At 37.9% G+C, this 22,500-nt stretch overlaps 1 protein-coding gene across 4 annotated transcripts in view; it reads left to right on the top strand.

Annotated features, from left to right (window-relative positions):
* The window catches only part of LOC122813026 (CYFIP-related Rac1 interactor A-like), a 1,136,056-nt gene that overhangs the window by 994,524 nt on the left and 119,032 nt on the right, over positions 1–22,500 (top strand). For all 4 annotated transcript variants that reach the window (XM_044085138.1, XM_044085156.1, XM_044085145.1 and 1 more), the window contains one exon: positions 18,628–18,764. In XM_044085138.1, the coding sequence (XP_043941073.1) occupies positions 18,628–18,764 (137 nt within the window). The remainder of the gene's footprint in view (positions 1–18,627; positions 18,765–22,500) is intronic.

Genomic DNA, 22,500 nt, shown 5'->3' with positions numbered 1-22,500 from the left:
TAGTGTGGGTTTTCTCTGTGTGCTCTGGTTTCTTCCCACATTTTAAAGACATCTGTGGAGCTTTTCTCCATGGGGATCTGCTGAAAATGGGCTCTGTCAAGTTGGACTTTCCTGGTAAATAAATATCTTCTGTTTCTTCTCCTATCTAGACCTTTTATCTGTTTCTATCACACCAAATTACTGTATTCTGAACCACTCTCAGCATTCTCTGCTCTACCATCAACCTAAAATTATATTCTGAGGCATGCATTGTTTTCTTTCTGTCATTATTTTCTTAATTTGTTTAGATCATATAGTATAAAATGAGTTCAGTGCATTCTTTGTTTAACATTGCTCTAACTTGAATTTTTACTTGGTGCCATTCCTTTTTAGCTTCCTTCTGCAGGTAGTTTACCTGCCTTCACTGCCCACAGGATAAGGGAGGCTAGTTAATGCTGAGGTTACACAAAGTACAACCTTCAGTATTTCTCAGGACTAGCTTTATACCTCTTGTGTTTTGCTTTCGTTTGTCCCTTCCCAAGGGAGGGTAGGGTTGGATATGTGTTTTTTTTTTATTTGGGTGGCTGTAAGATCTTGTTTTCATACTTATTAGTTACAGGCACTTCACTGACTACATATCTCAGATATCTGATTCTGTTAAAATACAATTGGTACAGTATTCCAGTTAGTGTCATAATACTGCACACTAAATCGACATCTACAAATCAGTAATGACTGCTTAACTGAATAAATGATAACAGTGTCAATCACTTTCATCCAAAGACAGCCCCTATACTTAGCAATTAAAGCAAGCATTTTTTTTTTAAGATTTACTTTTATTAATTTAACATATTTATAATATGTACACAGACAGGAATAAATTCAACATCACATACTGTTATACAATGTTAGGAAAAGCCAGTATTCGAGACTGTATAAACCTCTGTATCTCAGAATGTGATAAAATAAAAAAAAATAATAATTGGATACAATAATTTCAACCCCCTTATGTAGACACACCCACACACATACATATACAGACATATATACACACACACGCATGATCATCCATTACAGACACATATGATTGTGATTATAGATGAATAATTGTGATCAAATTAATGAATAAATACATAACACAGCAGCATTTATCTTCTCAGGTCACTGGTGTCAGAACTGAATGTGCAACTCACTACAAGTCCCCCTCTTCCACATACATCTTAACCTCTTAGATCAAGAATCAAGGTGAAAGCTAAAAAAAAAAATGGGTGTGTAAAAAATTAGATCAATGACTGTTAGTACTTTTATATGCATAGAAACTTGTTAGAATGACAAACAAGATTTTCCATAACATGGTTTTCTGAAGGCTATTAAATCTGAAACTGAAATGTCTGTCATCATTGTGTAATGACTCCAATCCTTACTGCTCTGCCAGAAAAAAACATAGACTATATGAAGCAAAAAATCAGACATTTTGCAAATTCAGGGACAGTTGAGAGCATGTACGCCCCCTTTCATACACTCGCACTCCCCCACAGACATACAGATGCAACCATCAATCACTTGTATGATTGTGACAGTAAACCTTAGGTCTTTGATTGTGATCAAATGAATGAATAAACACATAACTAACTGGCACACAAGAATTTATCTTCTCAAGTCACTACTGTCAGAATAGTGTTCAACCCACTGCGGCCAAATAACCACTCAACATCTTAGCTCAAGAATTACAGAGAAATCTAAAAAATAATGAAGGACAGAGGACCAAAATTAGGCATAGATATTGCCTTTGTATACTTTGAAAGTTGCTAGAATAACAGGCTTGCACTGCATTAGCATATTTCCTTTTTTTCCCCTGAAGGCTATTAAGTCTGAAACTCAAATATCTGTCATTGTTTAGTAATTGCATCCTCACTGATTTGCCAGGACACCACACATTTTACAAGAACATAAACAAAACTATATAGCAAAAATCAAAGACAGTTGAGACTTTCTTTGCCCACCCCCACATACCTTTACTCTGTAATTGTGGACAAAGACAACAATAAAGAAGGAACAAATACCCAACATAAAAGATCATTTTTAAAAACAGTCATGTTTATTGAATTAAAAGTTAGTTGAGCAACGGGCTTTCAGTCACATGTATTTTTCTGAACAATATGAAGTACAAAGCTTTATTGACTGGCTATAACTCTAAGTGACTTAGCAGAAAATTATTTTTTATGTAAAGAACAAAATAATGTAGCAACAGATCTGCCCCCCCCCCCCCATGTACACATATACATAAACACACACACACACACACACACACACACACACAAAGAAAACAATGAAATAAGTAAGTACTTGCCTTCCTTTTTCCTGGCCTGGCATATTGGCCTCTCCCACTCTCTGATTCACAATTTTTTTTTTTAAATTGGTTTCTGAAATATATTTTTTTCTCTTCGTTTTCGTTTTTAAAATGAAGGGCCTACAGCCCAGCAGCCAGTGCCACAAGCCTTTCCTAGAGAGCAGTAGACGGATACTAGCATAGAAAGTGAAATGAGAGGGGAATGGTTGGCTAACAACAAAATAACAGAGAATATGCATGGCATGGATATTATTGCATGCCCAAGGATAGCAAGACACTTGCTCTTCAGAGTTATAAATCAGAAAGCTCCAGGCATGCAGTAATATCTAAATATTGTATATTTTCAAGGCGACAGATTAGTAATTTATCTTGAATTGAAAAATTAAAATACTAAATACCCTTTAATGGGAAAGATGAAGAAAGTAGCTGGTTGAAACATCTACATTACAATAGTGAAACTTTCTCTAACATTAGGTGACTGTTACTTGATCTTCTAAACAGTAGAGAAGAAAATATCATCTGTTTCAAAGGTTATTCATTCCAGCTGGAAATGGTTGGACCTGGAATGAATGAATTATTCTCAGAATTAAAGCAGGACATTGGGATTGCAATTATAAAAATACACGATGGACATGTTCTTATTGTAAATATAGACAATATTCCAACAATATTCCATAAAATCACTCGCTAAGACCAGAAATGTTTCCATCTCCCCCAATTATAAAATTACATAGATGCCTAATATTAGACCTCAATCACTGATTATGCATAGTGAACCTTATCTCAAAATTATTAACCATATTCATATCCTGTAGTTCATTTCTTGTTTTATTTTTTTCATTCCCACTTTTTTCCTGCGACAGATCATACAATTCTCACAATTGTTGCCTTTTCCAATCTCGTGTTTTTTTTTTTTTTTTTTTTCCTTATTTTTTCAGAGAGGAACTTTTTCAAATTATATGTCATAGCCAAATAGGAAAAGTTCTTTAATTTCACTTTTGGTCACCACTCATAATGTTACACACTGAGACTCCTCCCTACTGACCTGTATGAGGTCATTAAAGTTCTATAAATAGCTAAAGTAAAACTCTTTGCCAAAAAGAAAGATGCCTGAGCAATTTTAGTATGATTCTGTTAAACAGAGATTAGTTACATTGCAACATGATGTGAACAGTCTGGTAAATTCTTTCATTCTTGGCCAGGGAAGTGTTGAATTTTTCCATGTCGCTACAAAATTGTCTATAGCATCACAATCTGTAGGTAGCAATCATTTTCCTTACTAGCTCTGAACACTGATAAATAACCATGTTTTTTCACCTAATTTGTATAAAAGAAAATGTAACTGGATCAAGCAATGTGTAGAATAGTGTGTGTGTTGTACCTTTAAGAAGCATTTCAAGGACAGCACGTGCATATAAATAGCAAGCATGTGCTAGCTTCAGTGCCATTTTGAGAGTGCAGCCAGTGTTTGAGCATGTATGAGTGTGATAGCTAGTTTGTTTACAAGTTTATCTAAGTTAAAGTTATTAAGCCTCAATTTTGAAGTGCTTGTACATAATAAAGCTGCTTGAACATAACCCACAAATGTTCATCTGTTTTATCCTGACCAGACGAGTGACATGGTGTCAGAACCAAGGATTCCAGAGACTGCTTTTTAGAGCTACAAGGTACAGAGTTAACAGTGAAGGTAATCTAAGTGAACTGAGTACAGAAAAGGGCCAGAAACGAAATAAAGGTAATAAAAACTTGCACAAATTATTTATTTTATTAAAAAGATAAAAAGGAGCATTACAAGGGCACAGATTATTAAGCAAATGGGAGGAACAAAAAGTTTATTAATTTAATGAAATGTTTAAAATTAAGATATTTGATAAAAAGACTATCAGAATAACATAAGGGGTTTGGAATTTCCTCGGAATTGCAAAACGAGCATATTTAAGGTAAAATGTGTGTTTAGAGTAAACCGAGCACAAGAAAAGTATAATGGGCATGAAAAGAGATTAAACGAGCAAAACAAATATAATAAAAAGGGCACATTAAGCATAAATAAAGCTAGGTGACTGCATGTTTTTGGCAAATTATTGTATTTTGGCATAAACTACAATTTCGCATTCATTGAAGCTATTAAGGGCATAATTAGAGTTATTCGAAGTATCTCAAAGTGTGTCAAAGTGCTTATAGTGTATATTTATTAGTGTACATTTATTCTGAAGAGTTTATTTGTGCAAAGTCCAACTATTTCATAAAGTGCAACCAAAATATAGCCATTTCGAAATGTTTCTTGTGCTGGGTATGTCTATTTGCAGAGTGTCACCTTTACAAAGTGTTTCTTGTACTCTGTAGAATTATTTAGAAAAGTGCAGCCATTTTGGAAAAGTTTCACTGTGCTATATAATGCTTATTTGCAAAGTGCAGTTACTTCAAAATGTTTCTTACCCTGAGATTCTTCTGCCCAGTTTATTCGCATACTGCAGTTATATTAAAATGTTTCTTACACTGGTAAGAGATGATTTCTTACAGTACAGAGATTTCAAGAGTATTCTTGTGCCCAGGGGGCTTATTTTGTAAAATTCAGTTATTCAGAGGCTTGTTGTGGTATTGGGCATAGTTACAAGTACTGTCATTAATGTCTGGCATATGTAAATATATATATATATATATATATATATATATATATATATATATATATATATATATATATATATGTGTGTGTGTGTGTGCATTCATGTATACTTGCAAAAGCCTTCACTGGTATGTGTTAATATGGCAGAGGCATTTCGCAGACCAGGTCTACTTGTATTTGATCAGAATGTTGCAGGGAATTGGAGAATATTTGAGCTAGAGGACGATATTTTTATACAAGCATCTTATTCTGACAAAGATGCATGCACCAGGGCATTCATTTTGCTAAACCTAGCTGGGTCAGAGGCCATTGAAAGAGAGCATTCAATTGTGTATGCACCAGTAGTATATGAAGAATGGGAAAACTGTCATATTATTGTACAGGCTGAATCAAGGGAAAACACCAAGTGTTTGAAAGTGTTTGAAATGCAAATTCAGGGAAATGAGCAAACCCCAGACAAATGTTATATTAAAGAGACATTTGCTATACACAAGAGATCAAAGACCAGGAGAAACTTTTGCACCTTATATTACTAACCTGAGAAACAAAGCTAAAATGTGTAGGTTTGGTGATTTAAAAGATGAGATGATAAAGGACAGGCATGTGTGGTATTAATAGTGCTGCAGTGAGAAAGATTTTGCTTTGTGACAGTGATTTATCATTTAGCAAAATCATAGAGATTTGTCATATCCATGAAGTTACAGAAAGGCACACAAGTATGCTTGCAAGGGATAAGAGCATGGTTCTTGCTGTATCCAGAGCAAATGTAGACAGCATGCAACACGTGTTACCAGAAGCAGGCCTTAGCACATGGCAGCTATAATCCTTGCATGTGTGGCAGGTAGAACCTGTAGTTTTCCAGCAAGTTCTAAGACTAGTTCACTGAAAAAGGCATGCTCAGTGCAGTACAGGAGTGAGTGAACAAAACCCAAATCAAACTTTATTGTTAACTGTTGCAACTGTGGTGTCAGTCATGAGTCTAAAAGAGAAAAGTGCTTAGCATTTGGTCAACAATGCCACACGTGTAAAAAATGGAACCATTTTCAAAAGTTTTGCAAATCAAGAAAACCTCACACAGTTATAAAGAAGGGTCACTTAAAAAAGCAAGTTGATTATATAGAGAGCTGCAACCCTGCTCTCTATGTAGATGGTGTACCAGTAATTGGTGAAAAGGTTGATGCAGTAGATTTATTGGCAAAGAATGAAGTGTTTCCTACTGTCAAGATCAATGGTAAAACCACCAAGCACAAAGTAAACACTGGCTCAAAGTGTAATGTTATGTCAGCAGACACATTTGCTAATGTGAGAGCTGGTGAGCAACTTAATGTTGCCAGTTGTGTGAAACTTGTTGCTTATGGAGGTGAAGAAATTCTATCATGTTATTTTGCTAGGAACTCTACATCTTTCTGTTCTATGAAGTCCGATGACCTGTGCAGTCATTATTGGGTCTCAGAGACAGTTTGAGAATGAATTTGCTTTCTCTTACCAAAGAAGTTTGTCTTACAAAGGTACCCACAAAGATAACCACCATGAAAAACTTCTCCAAAGCTAACTTTGGGCTCCTAAAAACAGAGGTAGCTAACTTCATGGCAACCAGGCAAATGGAGACTAGTTGCATGCCACTGAATCTTACACCAATGCGTTGTACAAACATGTACACAAATGCATGGATATCGCCATACCCAATAGAACCAAGATGCTCTCATCAAACAAAAAGGAAGCCAATCTGGTGGTCCCCTGCCATAAACAAACTCTACAACAGAAGGAAGAAACTGATGCAGAATAAGGTGAAGTCCCAAGACTGGAAAAACTCCCTTATCAGCCTCAACAAAAGGTTGAGATCCCTCATCAAATCCTCTAAAGCTAGCTATGAAAACAGAATTGCAGCAGAGAGTAAAGACAACCATAAGGCCTTCTATAGTTAAGTAAAGAATCTCCACTGCAATACCCAGATTTGCTCTGAGCTACTGCACAATGGTACCTCCTATACCGAGCCAACAGATATTGCCAATATACTGGCCGACAGATTCAGTGCTAACTTTACCCCTCTCCTCCCCCAAAGGACCAATCACAATGCCAGTACATTGCCAGACACCCAGTATTACTGCTGCACAGGTTAAAACAGCACTGCCCAAGGCCAAGAATACAGCTTCTATGGGACCTGACAATATCCCTGGCTATGTTCTACATGAACTGAAGAGTGAACTGGCACCTCACCTGTGTGCCCTGTTCAGTCACAGCCTCACTTCAGGCTTTGTCCCTACTGAATGGTGCACTGCTACATTCATCCCTCTCTACAAAGGAGGAGTGACTACAGACCCCAGGAATTATCGCCCCATTAGCCTGATGAGTCTGATATGCAAAGCTATGGAATGCATCATCATGGACCTAATAAACAAGGATATAGGGAATCTCCAAACTCTGGATCCTACACAGTTTGGTTTTGTGAAGGGTCGATCATGCCTGCTCAACTTGGTCAACTTCTTTGAGTCAGTCACCAGAGCTGCGGATGGAGGCAAGGTGGTTCATAAAGCCTACCTTGATCTGGCCAAGGCCTTTGATACCATTCCCCGCTCAGAAATCATAGAAAAACTACTAAGCTGGGCATCAACTCCTAAATCACTAGGTGGGTTGCAAACTCGTTCACAGATGTAACCCACAGTGTGAAAGTAGCTGACTCCAAGTCAGACTGCTGACCAGTCATGAGTGGAGTCCCACAGGGTTTGGTCTTGGGTCCTCTCCTGTTTGGTATCTACTTCTCTGAAGTCCAGGCCAAAATGAAGAGACTCTGGCTGACAAAATTCGAAGATGATTGCTAGTTGGGAGCTATTATTAACACCCCAAGTGATGTTTATATCCTACAGAAAGGCCTCAATGAGACCAACAACTAGTGTCAGAACCATGGCCTTAACCTCAATGCCAGAAATGTGTCGTCATCCCCCTTGGAAAAACCCATTTCCCTTGAAATACCACATTGATGATAGTCCACTGAATGCAGAAGATGTTATAAGAGATCTGGGAACACAGGTTAACAGCAACCTCTCATTTGACCACCACGTTGCCACTGTAGTCAGAATGTCCTTCTATGTGGCACATCTCATTACTAAGGGTTTTGCATCCAGGAAGAAAGAGGTCATTGTCTATCTCTACTCTTCCCTCATTAGGCCAATCATTGAGTACAATGCTCCATTTGGCATGTATCTCACTAGACCTGCAACAACTGGAGAGGCTGCAAAAGTATATAACAAAGAGGATCATAGGCCTTAAACACTTGCCCTATATGGACAGACTCAAAAAACTCCAACTATTCCCTGTCTCATATCGCCTCCTTAGAGGCAATCTCTGCTTGACTTACAAAGCCATCTCTGACCCAGCTCTGTTAGAAATGCTACATCTAAAGAAATCTCAGTCCCTCAGCACCACACACTCCAGAAACCTCAACCTCATTACCACAATCAAAAGAACATGTTGGAGGGACAGGTTCATAACCCAGAGACTGCCCATGCTATGAAATAGACTTCCCATGCATGTCAAGCAGAGTGCCTCACTGGCCCTTTTCAAGAGAAATCTTGATGAGTGGGTGGGAAATAGAAAATTCACCCAGGGGATCACTCCAGTGGCTCTACTCGACAGAGGCACTAGGAACTAAGGTCAGGTGGCATGATGCCAGGGTAGTCCTATGGGCTAGGCTTGTAAAGGCTCCAGGGCCATTAGCCTAGTACACACCTATGAACCTATAAACAGATTTCTCAGGTCTAGCATCAGTGAAGCTATTTTCTCAGTGTATGCTGATGTTTTCGATGACAAGTTAGGCAAACTTCCAGTTTTGTATTCTATGAAATTAGCCCCACTCATTAGTCCAGTGGTCAGACTGAAAAGAAAAGTTCCAATAGCTCATCTGGATAAAATGGTACAGCAAGGTGTAATTTGTCCAGTTACAGAACCTACTGAATGGGTGTCCTGCATGGTAGCAGCCCACAAAAAAGGCTCAGATGAAATCAGAATATGCATTCACCTGAACACAGCATTAAAGAGAACAAATCATGCTATGCTCACAGTTGAGGAAGTTGCAGGCCCTAATACTGAATGCCACTGTTTTTTTTCTGTCTTGGATGCAAAAAGGTCATTTTGGCAAGTGATGCTTGATTGCAAATCTTCACTACTGACTACATCCAGTACCCCATTTCGACCATATAGATTTCTTAGGATGCTATTTGGAATAAATTCTGCAAGTGAAGTCTTTCAGTTTGCAATGGAGCAATTCTTTTCAGGTTATCCTTGTGCCATAATAGTAGATGATTTATTGGTTGAAGGCAATGGTGAAGCAGAGCATGACAGAGACTTTAGGAAAGTTCTAGATAGAGCATGTGAAGTGAACTTGAAACTCAATCCTCTAAAATGCAAATTTAGACTACCAGAAGTTACATATGTACATCATTTGTTTACTAGCACTGGCTTGTGACCAGATCCATCCAAGCAAACAGCCATTATAGAGATACCAGTACCAGGTAATGTTTAAGCTTTACGTTTTCGTGATATGGTCAACTATTTAGGCAAGTTTATACCAGACTTCAGTGAGTTAATAGCACCTTTGAGAGAGCTAACACACAAAAATGTTACATGGTCTTGGATGTAACAGCACCAGGGAGCATTTGAAGACCTTAAGCATAAAATTACCACCCCACCTACATACTATGTTGTCAATAAACCAGTAACTCTTCCCTGTGATGCTTCAAAATTTGGTCTTGGCACAGTTATTCTTCAAGAGGCCAGACCAGTAGCCTGTGCATCTAGAACCCTTACCCAAACTGAAATGTAAATGCTCAAATTGAAGAAGAACTTTTGGAAATAGTATTTGCATGTTCAAAGTTTCATGATTATATTTATAGTCGAGATATTGAAACTGAAACTGATCATCAACCTCTAGTCACTATTTTAAAGTGCCTATGCATTCAGCTCTAGCGAGATTACAAAGAATGGTACTCAAATTGCAAAAGTACAACTTCAAAATTGTCTATAGAAAAGGCAAACTTCTTTATCTGGCTGATACCTTTTCCAGATTACCCAGAAATACAAAATAACAGCTTAATGCAGAGTATTTTGACTTTGATGTCATGGAAGTGCATAATTTTTCTACCACTAGACTTGATAAGCTAAGAGATCATAGAAAGACTGATCCAGTTTTCCAAAGGTTCAACAACTTCATCAATGCTGGATGGCCGTCAAAACAATCTAGTGTACTGCCTGAAGTGCAAATTTATTGTCCTTACAGAGATGAGATGTTGATGGAAGATGGCATTATTTTCAAATGAACTAAAATTGTTGTTCCTGCTTCCTTACAACATAAATACATCGAGATTTTGCATCATGGTCACCCAGGTTCTGAATCTACTAAAACAACGCCAAGAGGACTAGTATTTTGGCCTTCTCTAGCAAAAGACATTGATAAAGTACTATCTTCTTGTTCAGTATGCAATAGAAATAAACTGCATTTGCAAAAAGAACCACTTCAGTTAAGTCAAGTTCCTGAACTACCTTTCTCAATAGTAGCCACCGATATATTCAAGTGGAACAATCAGCATTACTTAGTGTTGGTAGACTCTTATTCGAACTGGTTTGAGATCGATTTTCTACCTAACCTAATGTCCACTGCTTTAATCACCAAGTTGAAACATCATTTCTCAGTCCATGGGAGTCCACAGAAGTTTATCTCTGACAATGGTACTCAATTTACCAGTCAGTTGTTTCAGAAATTTACAAGAGAATGGGACTTTGTACATGTTACTAGTAGTCCAGAATGCCCACAATCAAATGGACTAGCTGAATGTGCAGTACAGAGTGCAAAGCAATTACTAGAGAAGTCAAAGCATGATAATACCGATGTCTTTTTGAATTTACTCAATCTCAAAAACATAGCCCGTGACAATATACTTGGCTTGACTGCTCAGAGACTTCTATCTAGGCAAACCAGAACAACCTTGCCTATCAGTTCCAGTTTGTTGAGGCCTAAAGCTAAAAACAGCAAAACAATCAATGCCCAACTATTCAGAAAATGTTCTTTCCAGAAGTGCAGCTATGATAAATCGAGCAGATTTCTCCATGCATTGAAAGAAGGAGAGACAGTGAGGACACAAAACGGCGAAAGGTTTCGACTGGATTGGTCAAGTAACAGGTCTATGTGCCGAGCCGAGATCCTGCTTTGTAGACTCTGAGGGTGTGGAGTATATGAGAAATGGCAGACATCTTCTTCCTGTATCAGAAATAATATTGCAGCATTGTTCCTGTGATACAGACTCTAGATCTTAGAGCAATCCAGACAATGTTCTTGTTGCAGAATGTGTCTTAACTTCTACTTCCATTCCTGATGATGTTTCTGATGTCCCCAAAGCTGAACATTCAGCCGAGACAGTCACAGTTGCTAGACCTATTTCTAATTTCTATGTCACATGACTTGGTCGTATTTCCAGACCTAGTGTGAAATACACAGCAACCTGGACATAATTGTCCATATGTATTTAGTTCTGTATAATTGAATTTCAAATAATTATTTTGTATCAATTGCATGTCAATTAATGTTGCCAATAATGCATGACTCATTTCTCAAACAGGGAGGATGCAGAATAGTGTGTGTGTGTTGTACCTTTAAGAAGCATTTCCAAGGACAGCATGTGCATATAAATAGCCAACACATGCTAGCATCAATGCCATTTTGAGAGTGCATCCAGACAGTGAGCATGTATGAGTGTGATAGCTAGCTTGTTTACAAGTTTATCTAAGTTAAAGTTATAAAGTCACAATCCTGATGTATTTTTGCATAATAAAGCTGCTTGAACAGAACCAACAGATGTTCGTCTGTTTTATTCTGACCAGATGAGTGACACAATGCATTTATTACGTGAAAATAAGCAAAGTTCTGAATAAGTCAGTTAGCATTAGAACTGACAGTGCTTTTATATATCATTTAAAAAACATTGCCTCACAGCACTTTCAGTGTAACTAAATAAAGAAAAATGTTTATGGTGTCTGGGCTATGTTACACCATTGTGATACAAATTACATAATGGGAGGAGGAGAAGGACACTAAAAACAAACTCATAAGTATGCCAGTCCCTATGATCACCACCTTAGGGTATAATAAATTAAAATTTAACAAGAAACACTATTTTTTTATAATTCCTTTCATTTGCATGATGAAGTTGTTCTTTCCCAGTGGTGTGCTGACTCCCATGAGACATGTATGCAGCCTGTGGTTGTTGATCCAGGACACTGCCCCACACCCCTATCCTTTTGGAGTCTGGAGTGGCTCCAATGTGCCAGAAGCATGACCTAAGACAGAGAAGTGCTAGCATAATCTGACCACTACCCCATGCTCCCTCTATGGTTCTCTATGATCAGAAGTTCATTAGAACACTGGCTAACAGAGAGAGACTGGAGAGATCCCATACCTACTTTACTTGCCCTCAGGAAGCCCTGTTCTATCCCCTGTAGGATGTCATCCTTGAGGCTGTACCTTTTCATTAGGAATGGTTACTGTGCCATCTCTGTCTTGAGCCCTAGGGCAGAGATGCCTCCAAGCACACTCACAGTCACTAGCCCAGTCCTCACCTAAAACCCTGACTACCCAGAGCTATGAAAGCAGCTGTCCTTCTACCACACATGCCCCACCCCTCCAGGATAGGCACACCTATCCTCCATTCTGCACATCAAACCTGGGTTACCTGGGCCATAATCAGGGCTGTAGCCCTCTGTGCCACCAGTGAGGTTTAAAAGCAAATAATGATTCTGATGCAGTGATCCAGCTGGATCTGTGTTCTCCATGGTCAATAAATTAAAGTAAAAATAATAAAACTGAAATAAATATGTGAATATCATGATGCACACACACACACACACACACACACACACACACACACACACACACACACACACACACACACACACACATATACTTCGCGACATGAGTTATTTCACTACTTTCTGATTAACAATAAAGACCCAGCAGCACTAAAAAGGAATACTGAGCAACAAAAAACATATAAGTTTTCATTTTCTGCAGTATCCTTCAGGACAGTTCACATTGAATAACACCAGACCTTTCATTGATGAAGATGCCCTCTGTCTATGATATCAGGCCTCAGACTGCACTCAGCTTGTATAGTATTCCTGGATACTGCCCACGTCATCGAGTACTAAATACCTGTGGTCAGTTCTCGTGGATACCGCACACAGTGTTGATTATTATTGCACACATAAGATGCAGAAACACTTTCTTTTGTTTCATTTGAAGTCGGGGAACATTATTTGGTTAAGTCTCTAATTCAAACTCACACAACGGGTAAATGAAGGCTAAGGGAATCAGACCCAGTACTGCAGGATAAAACTTGATATCAGCCCATAGCTTTAAACTCCATGCTAAACTGTCAGAGACATGATATTAATACTGTAGATCCAGTCATTCAAGATCTCCACAGCTATTGTTCTACTTACATTCAGTAGAGACCTGAAACGTATTCCATTTTTATCTTGCAGTTGACTTGAACTAATGCCACAAATGAGAGGTAGGACACTATTAAACTCTTCAAAAACACAACCAGCAGATATGGAAAGGAGAAAAGCAAATTAATAAGTATGGTGAGTGTGGAGGAGATCTCTTCAACAACCATCCTAAGAGCCATGTCCTGGCTTGCTGTTTGAGACGCTGTACCTACTTGTGCAGTTCTGAAATTACTGGTACATGAGCTCAACACAGTTAATAGAGTGGAGTTTAACCAGCCACCATTCGCCAGACTGTTAATCTTCATAAGCCAACATGCACACAAAACTATAGTTTCACCAAGCTAAGATTCAGTGTACTAAGCATATCAATGCTAAAAAAAGAAACAGTACAGGAGGCAATTGCAGAAAGGAAGAAAGACATGGGGACCAGGAAGTGATGCTCTGCAGTGATGAGTGGGCTTTTGAACCTGTACTGGTAGCTAGAATTATAGGCATTTCAACATAACAGCCACATGGTCAGCAATGGACAGAGAGAGTGATATGGTGATAGCTCAATGCAGGATATGCAGAAAGAGGATAGAAAGGTAGGAGTAGTGTGATAATGTAAATTTAGAATGAGGTAAAAGGTACTGCAGAAAATACTGATGTTGATGAAGAAATGAAGAGGATACTAGCCTATAAACCTTGAAGCTGGAGGGGGGACGCAGAGTATCCCCAGTTGAAATCTGTAGTATACAGACCACCTAAGACAGGAATGAATGATAAGAAGGTCAAACCAGACTTGCTGCATAAAAACAGTAGACCAGGACCATGCCAACAGTGAATGCAGAGAAAGAGACTATTACGGAGAAGGAAATAGTACAAGCATTGATGACAGCTGGTCTCAGGTAGAGAATAAGGTTCCAGAACAGCAGGAGGAATATACATCACATAGATGAAAGGGACACGTCAATTCATCAGCAGCATTTCCATCAAGTGCTGTATGATCAGCAAAATAGGAGTGAAACAAGTTTCACCTAATGTCAGCAGTACATATTTTTTTTTTTGCAGGACAAGCCCTCCTGCACCCTCCCATGTGGTATGGCACCCCACACACACACACACACACAGGTTCTTAAATATACCTACTACAATGTTGCACAACAATGAAGAGAAAAGAAAACTCCACTGTAGGTGAAAATTGTTTCGCTCCTTTTTTTGTTGATTGTACAGCATTCAATGGATTGACAGGAACTTGATGGAAGCATTGCAGGGTATTGGGCTAGTAACTGTTGAAGTAAGCGAGTTCTACTATCCAGCCAGGGTAATGTCACCATGTGATTTACCATACTTGAAGTAGTACTGGAACATGCTAAAAAAGCAGCTCTGGAATTACAGGAAGATAAAATTCAGTCTGTGAAAATTCAGTAGCAAATAATACGGAAAGAGCAACTGGGAACAGTGGAATGGACAGCATTAAGGAAGAGGAGAGAATAATGTGATGTAGCTGAAGATGAAGAATGAAATATGAAGGATATCCTCAGCCTGACAAAGAAGACACTGAGGTAAGACACTTATTAAATACAAATCGGAGGGTCTGTGTAAGAATGACAGCTATGAGATAGAATAAGAAAAGGGTTCAACCCATAGCTACAGAGAAGGAAGTCATTGGGAGAGTGAAAGCTTGACCTAATACGTTTTTCAGCTACATTAAAGATCAAATAAGGAATCGGTTAAAGATTACTTTTGGAAAGTGGAAAATGATGTCTAGAAATGATTTAAATTAGGCAAAATTAGTGAATTAATTATTCAGCATTATTTACACAGCAGTAATAAGACAGACATAGGGATGTTGTGCAGATATGGATGTAGCCAAATAGTCAAAGAGTTACTACTAAACAATCATAGAAGGAGTGACGGACTAGTCAGTGACATGAGCTACAAAGTACTTAACACTTGCAGTTCTGGGCAGTACTTTTGACAGTCCCACAAGACTGAACTGCAGAAATTAGAAAATGGTGTCCCAGCCTAACCGTGCAATGCATGAATAAAAAGAGTAGAGCTAGCATGTAGTCTTTACACAAATGCTGTGTTTCCTGCCTGAAAAAAGAAGTCAGACCAGTCACTAGTACTTATTTTGCAGAGTGTTGTTAAAAAGAAATAGGGTGTTGTTTCCATGCCACAGAGGGATAAAGCCCTGATGTAGCCCATGTAAACTGTGTTCATCTAATAGGGAGGGTGTCTGCCAGAATTGAGATGGGGAAATATGCAGGAACTTCCTGGGGACACAAAATTGAAACAAAAGTCATGATACCAGAACCATGTCATCTCAGCAGCTCATGTGTAGAGAAGACAGCTTGAGAGGCATATCACCATATAATTGAGAGTAACTACACCCAAGAACCACTGCATGCCCCCGTGATGTCAGTTTAGCACATTAGTGAGGGGGAAGGGCTTAAGAAAAATGTCCTGGCATGGGAAGCTTATGCAATGCTGCAGGTAACCTGAAGCCTCAACATTTCCCATCAGGTGATCGAGCTACTTTCTCTTCCGACCCTTTCAAGGCAGCCACATCTGGGGGTAGTACTGGGAATTAGGTGACGAACACACTTCCCCTTCCTACTACATCAAGACAGCCCTACTCAGAATGGAAGTGCTAGGAGTAGAGATGGGAGGAACTGGAGGGGGTACCCGGTACCTGATGGTTAGATTAGAATTAGGTGAAAAAAGGAACTATGCAAGAAAGTAAGATGTACACTAATATTAACAATTCAATATTAATAATTTATTTAATGAAGAAAATTACTGTACATCTGCAGTCTCTGCTTCAGTAAAGTTTTGGAAGCTATACAAATTATCTTATCTAATAGAATAACAAATTATTTTACTGTTGCAGTCACATCTTCAGCAGTACGCAGTCCTCAAAGAAAACCTTAATTAGGGTAAAAGTATTAGCAAGAATTATGACAAAACTCACATACTTACCATGAAAGAAAGGCAATATCATGTTAACCACTTCCCCTTAGAAGACCAAAGAAATACAAAGAGATAGTTTACTCTTTAGTGTTATCATATGGGTCCTATATTTGATTCAGTTGACTTCCAGAGATACCCTTCAGTGTATTGGAGACTACCCTAGTCTCTGCTACACACTAAAGATGCACGATTCAAACTGAAAAAATGAAAATATTTTTTAACTAACTGCTCTGTAACTGCCCCCAGAATGCTCCCATTCATACACCATGTGATCATTTCAAGAATAACTATGTTAATTTAACAATGACTGTGGGATTGTTCAAATTAATACACATGCACACAGAAAAAAAATTAAGCAGTAGCATTTTGCTTTCTCATAGGACTTATTCTTAACTATGTAAATTCTAAGGTTAAGAAAGTTACAAAATCTTTTTATGTGAAGTAAGCTAGTAATGTGCAAGACCTTTCAAGTTTTTTGATTGTTTTAAGAAGCTTTCAAATTATATAGTTTGTCAGTACTAGAAATAACTGGCAGACCTAAATATAAATAATTTCTGCTGCTCACCCATAGGCATACCTTAACTCTAAAAAATTAATGCGTTTTGTTGATTGCTGGATTGAGAAAGTTAATCAAAGTATCTTTTTAATTGTTTCTCACTTGCCGATGAAGAAATGCACATCTAATATATACTATTAAACAAAAAATAAATATCCCATCAAATATACACACTTCATGTCTGCAGACATGAATGTATTACAGAAGAAATGTTATATACCCTGAGAATTAGATTCCAAAGCAGTATGTCTCAGTGTTTGATCCACTGCACAAAGACTCTTATGTGGATAAATCAAAAGCTGAATTTCCTTATTAAATTCTTGAAAATAAAAATAGCCCTGAAGTATACATTACTTCCAAAACAACACTGATCTTACAGTAACATCATTTAAACCGGATACATGATATACAGAGCACAACCCCTTTGTATCAATTCTATATCTTTTTTCTATAAATAAAGCAACACCAATAGGGCAGTGTGATTCAACTTTCTTTAAGAAAATAAGGCAAGCCTTAAGTTCATTCCACTATATAATTATGGCTTTATTATATGCACAAAGCAAGTGAGGGTAAAATTAGGTATGTTATCTTAATTTTAAAGGTAAAAAACAGACTGAAAGTGCAACATGGAAAGCTGTGGATGATGGGGTAGCAGGTGTATGATACACAGTGAAATAGGCATCAAAACAGAAAATAGATTTTATCCCATTTTGTAGACCATTACAAAGAATTGAAACTGAGTACTGTATGCAGTTGTAGAGACCCTGGAAACTGCCTTTTTGCTGAGACATATATATTGTCAGGTCAGAGGAATTACCTTACATTTCACATTGCTATCACCAAATTGTGTGACAAATGGATGGAATTTGAATTCCACCACTGACACAAAATAAGGTAAGATGCAGGGGATGTGGAGCCTAAGTCTACATTAGTGACACCTATGCAAGGGGAGATTGACCAGAAGAACCAGTGTTTTATGTGCACTTATGTCTTGGGCTTTGACCGACACCTGTGACATCTCAGCATTTTAGCCACCTCAAAGTGAGAGAGTGCCTTTGAGTGCAGTCTTATCAAGAGTAACCAAGACTTAAATGATTTTCTCATACACCTGCTCACATAATGTTTTCCAAGAGCGACTACTGGTACCTTTTCTGTGAGAGTATATATTCCCTCTATTCATAGCACAAGCTGCCCCCATTATTTCAGTTATTATACACTCGTATAGTGTGCCAGCTATCATTAAATTGTAATATATGCTTGCCAAGCAGTCTGTCTTCAAAAAGAATGGATAATGACACTCACACCATTACTGTGAGGATACTCTTCATTAGTAAAATAAGCTAAACAGCTGCAAGCTTTTATGAATGAACAAATGAAAACTTTGTACTTCTCAAAATTACTTGCTTAAACTAGCAAGACAGTATTGTAGTTGCACAGAAGAACCTGCACCATCCTGCTTAATATTACTCATGCATAGTTGCTTTAGAAGTCATTATTTTGCATTTTCCCAAAATGAATAAGTGCTAAGCTGATGCTGAGCTAATGTTAACTAGAAACAGAATGTCTGTGAAGGTCAAATGTGAAAGCACTCATAGACTGCAAATTGTAGCTCTGTGTCACTGTGATGTTAATTGATTTGCCTCACCTTTCTTTCCATTTTGCATTCAGAAAATGCCCTGCGGAGCTTGCTGGAAGCCCTCACTAGTCCTCCTTATGCCCCAACTCAGCATCTGGAGAGGGAACAGGCACTGGCTAAACAGTTTGCAGAGATTCTTCACTTTACGCTAAGCTTTGATGAGCTAAAGGTAAGAAACTGTATTCCAGAGGAAGGCTGGTCTCATTACTTTTACTGTCCTTCCTGACATACTGTAGAAACTACTGCTTAGAGAGAAATGATGTTTTATAAGTCATAAGCATTACGTGTTACATACATTGGTCAGTGTTAGGTGGTAAGATACAAAGAGACTGTAGGCTTTTATTAATTCATCTCCTATCGGCAGCTGTCAACTGTAGGTAGATCTTATTTGTTTATTGACTATTCAAAAACTGATACATATATGTAAAATATATATGTGTGTTGGGATGTGATGTGTATAAATAAATAAATAAATGAATGAATAAATAAATGCCTGTTTATACACACACACACACACACTTAAAGTGATCAGAATACCTAAATGCTGTCATTGGCAGTACTGACAACTAAAGGCTGACAATGTAAACATTGAGACATTAATATGCAAGTGCTGAGGAATACCCTTAGAGTGTGCAAAAATATACACAAAAGAAATTCAAAAACATTATTAATTGCAGGGAGGAAAGCCCTCGTGCACTCCTCACATCTCCTGTTAATTATGTGTACAAACTCCAAGATCACAAAATCCCAGGAGGAGGGGCTTATTCGACCTTATACACTTGTCAGTCATCTGATTAGTCAACCAAATTGTGTCAGCTAAAGAGATGCCAACATTAACAACAGTCAATCAAATTAGGGTTTCCTGTACATATCTTGTATAATGTCACCACAGAGGAAATACCTGTTTTATCTTTGTATAGTGTCATTACAGAACAATTATCTGTTTTGTATTGAGATGTCTTAAGAACTATCTCTGCAATGTTGATGTTTGTCTTTCGGCTTTTCCCGGTAAGGGGTCACCACAGCAGAACTCCAGTCCGCTAATGATTGGCAGTAGATTTTTATGAAACACCGAGGTGCCAGCTTGACACCCAACCTTCAACGAAGGCATGCCCATTTACACACGCATGTCTTTTGAACGCTACCCAACCGTGGGGAAGACATGCAGACTCCACACAGAAGGCACTCCCAAGCCAAGCTGAATGGGAGAATCTCTTGCTGTGAGGTAACAATGCTACCGCCGTACCACCATGGCATACAACTATCTCTGCAATGTATTTTTGTAAAAAAATGGTTTTGTCAAGACTAACTTAAGTGTATATGATGGAGCAAATCCCACTCACATGTACATGCAATGTGTGTATAAAATTCATAGATTCGTAGTTATTCCAAGGTCAGTCAATCTTATAACCATTATTGCCTTCTCAGTACCTTCCGTTAAGTTGCAACTCCTTTCTCCAAGAAGGGTCATGCCAGCCAATCTCAGAGTAAATTTCTGGATACTCATCCAGTCATCTATGTCATGCTTAAAGGAAGATAGCACTGCTTACAAAGGTGTATTATGGAAAAATTAGGCCGTAGTTAGGGCAATAAACCAGACCCTCCCTCCACGTAGCCGTTCCAGTGACCCAGTACTTGTCTTCCTCTCTGTCTTTCTCCAATTACCATAAACACTGCTCAAACCTTCCAGTGTGCACACTGCTACTTTGATTACTTTTACAATAATTGCAGAGATGTGGATTCAATTTAATACTTTTATTTCAAATTTCATAGCACAAAAACTGATAGTCAGTTGTTAAACAAAATAAAACAGTCTCACATTAAAAATAGACAACATGAACAATAGTAAACTTCTCTCCACTTGCTGCTCACATTCACTGAAAATGCTTTGAAGCTTATGTTCACTTAAAATGCAGTGGTTAGTGATGGATTAACTGTACCTTGGGTCCCGGGCTGTTTTCAAACCATGGATCCCCCACACACATTTTTAAGACAATGCATAAATAAATGCATGTGTTCTTTGTTTCACCCATTTTTTAAATATTTATTTAATACAGCAACATTCATTAATGTGCTTTTTTAATTTCTAGTTTTGAATTTTTTTCCATTAAGTAGTGAAACTAAATGTCTGAACCAATAATGACAAAAATTACCCATTTCAGAACATTTAAATCATAAAAGGCCACTGAAACTGCCATCATTATAATCCACCAATATCTGTACTCACCAATTACAGCCACTTTATCGACTGTGTATATACATCACATATCTGATTGTGATAAAAATAACCTCATTGAAGTACTCCAATTTGTTTTCCACAAAGGCACACTAGTTCAGTAATGATAGACTAATGAGTTTTTAAGTTTATCACCTCAGCAGCTCAGTCATTTTCATCCACATACATCCCTCAATCCCAGCAATTAAAGTTGCATTGTTGAATGCATTCTTCTAAGACGTCTGTGTCAAAAAATTAAATAATAACAATAATAATAATGAACATTGTCACGTACTTCAAATGTGTGCCATACAAGCACAATAATCAATGTATATGAACTTACTTCACACACGCACGCACACACACGCGCGCGGACACACACACACACACACACACACACACAGACACACACACACACACACACACACACACACGCGCACACACACACACACACACACACACACACACACACACACACACACACACACACACAGACACACACAAACACACACACACACACACACACACACACACACACACACACACACACATTAGTCCTGCAAAGCCAGATCAAAGACTGTTCAAAAATGAGCAGGTGATGAGCATAAGGTACTTACCTGTCAGTGTACATACTATTTTCTCATTTACTTTTACATAGGGAACCCCCACATCCACCAGTAGTTATAGCCACTTTGACAACTGACTGAGTGCACCCCTTATTTTTATGAAGAAATAAATTAAATGTATTTTATTGATAGTTCTGAATTAACTACATGAAATCATATAAAGATCACTAGCATAAATCCATAAAATCCATCCATATGTAGCACAGTTTAAACATGAATATGTATGAGAGCATAAGAAATATTAACCACTTGATAACATATGCTAAGTCAATATGCACAGTCTCTGTAGAAGTAAAATTTATGTGAATAATTCCACATTAAAGAAAATTATTATGAATGCAGAGGCTACTGCTGGCAGAAAAACTTGCATTTCAGTGCTTCATCTTTAAATGCAGTGCCTGCTGCCATTTAAGAATAAATTGCCTAGGTTACATTAAAAAATGGTGTTCTTATGATATTGCCATAACATTTTCTGAACTAGATCAGCTGTGTAATACGGAATGGCTGCAAAGTAATGATAACAGGTTCATAGACTAGGCATGCAGTCCTGCAGACCATTAAGAAGCCTAGCCCACATTGCCAATCCAAACCACTGTCTGCTTAACTGAATTAGTGTTTCAAAGTAGGCAAATGAAGGTGGAAGATTTAAACCCTGCACCCTTGCCATAGGAAGCAGCTCATTAACAAGTTAGAGGTTTAGTCTTCTGTACTAACTGCCAGTGTAATAGCTTTTAACTAACCGCTGAAATCCTTTACAACCTGATCTTGCAGTAAAAACAGTATCACAGTAATATGCAACAATGACTACATAATGGATGCTGAAGATCAGATTGTTCTGATCATCAGTCCAAATAATGCAGACTGTATGACCTGACAAATGTCAACTCCTTAGCAGTTGCTAGAGGTTGTAAAAATGTTCTGCAAAAATATATTATTAAATGCAACATTTTTGGACTAATAAGATGCAACACATTTAGACCGTATTACACAATCCAAGCATATTAATGTTAATTAATTTTTTGTGCAATGAATAAAGCAAAACAATTAAAGATAATATAAATAAC

This window comes from Protopterus annectens, chromosome 1.part1 (assembly GCF_019279795.1).
Source record: "Protopterus annectens isolate FY-2018-M chromosome 1.part1, PAN1.0, whole genome shotgun sequence".
Classification (NCBI taxonomy): domain Eukaryota; kingdom Metazoa; phylum Chordata; order Ceratodontiformes; family Protopteridae; genus Protopterus; species Protopterus annectens.
The sequence above is the reverse complement of the archived record's forward strand: the minus strand, read 5'-3'. Positions and strand labels throughout refer to the sequence as shown.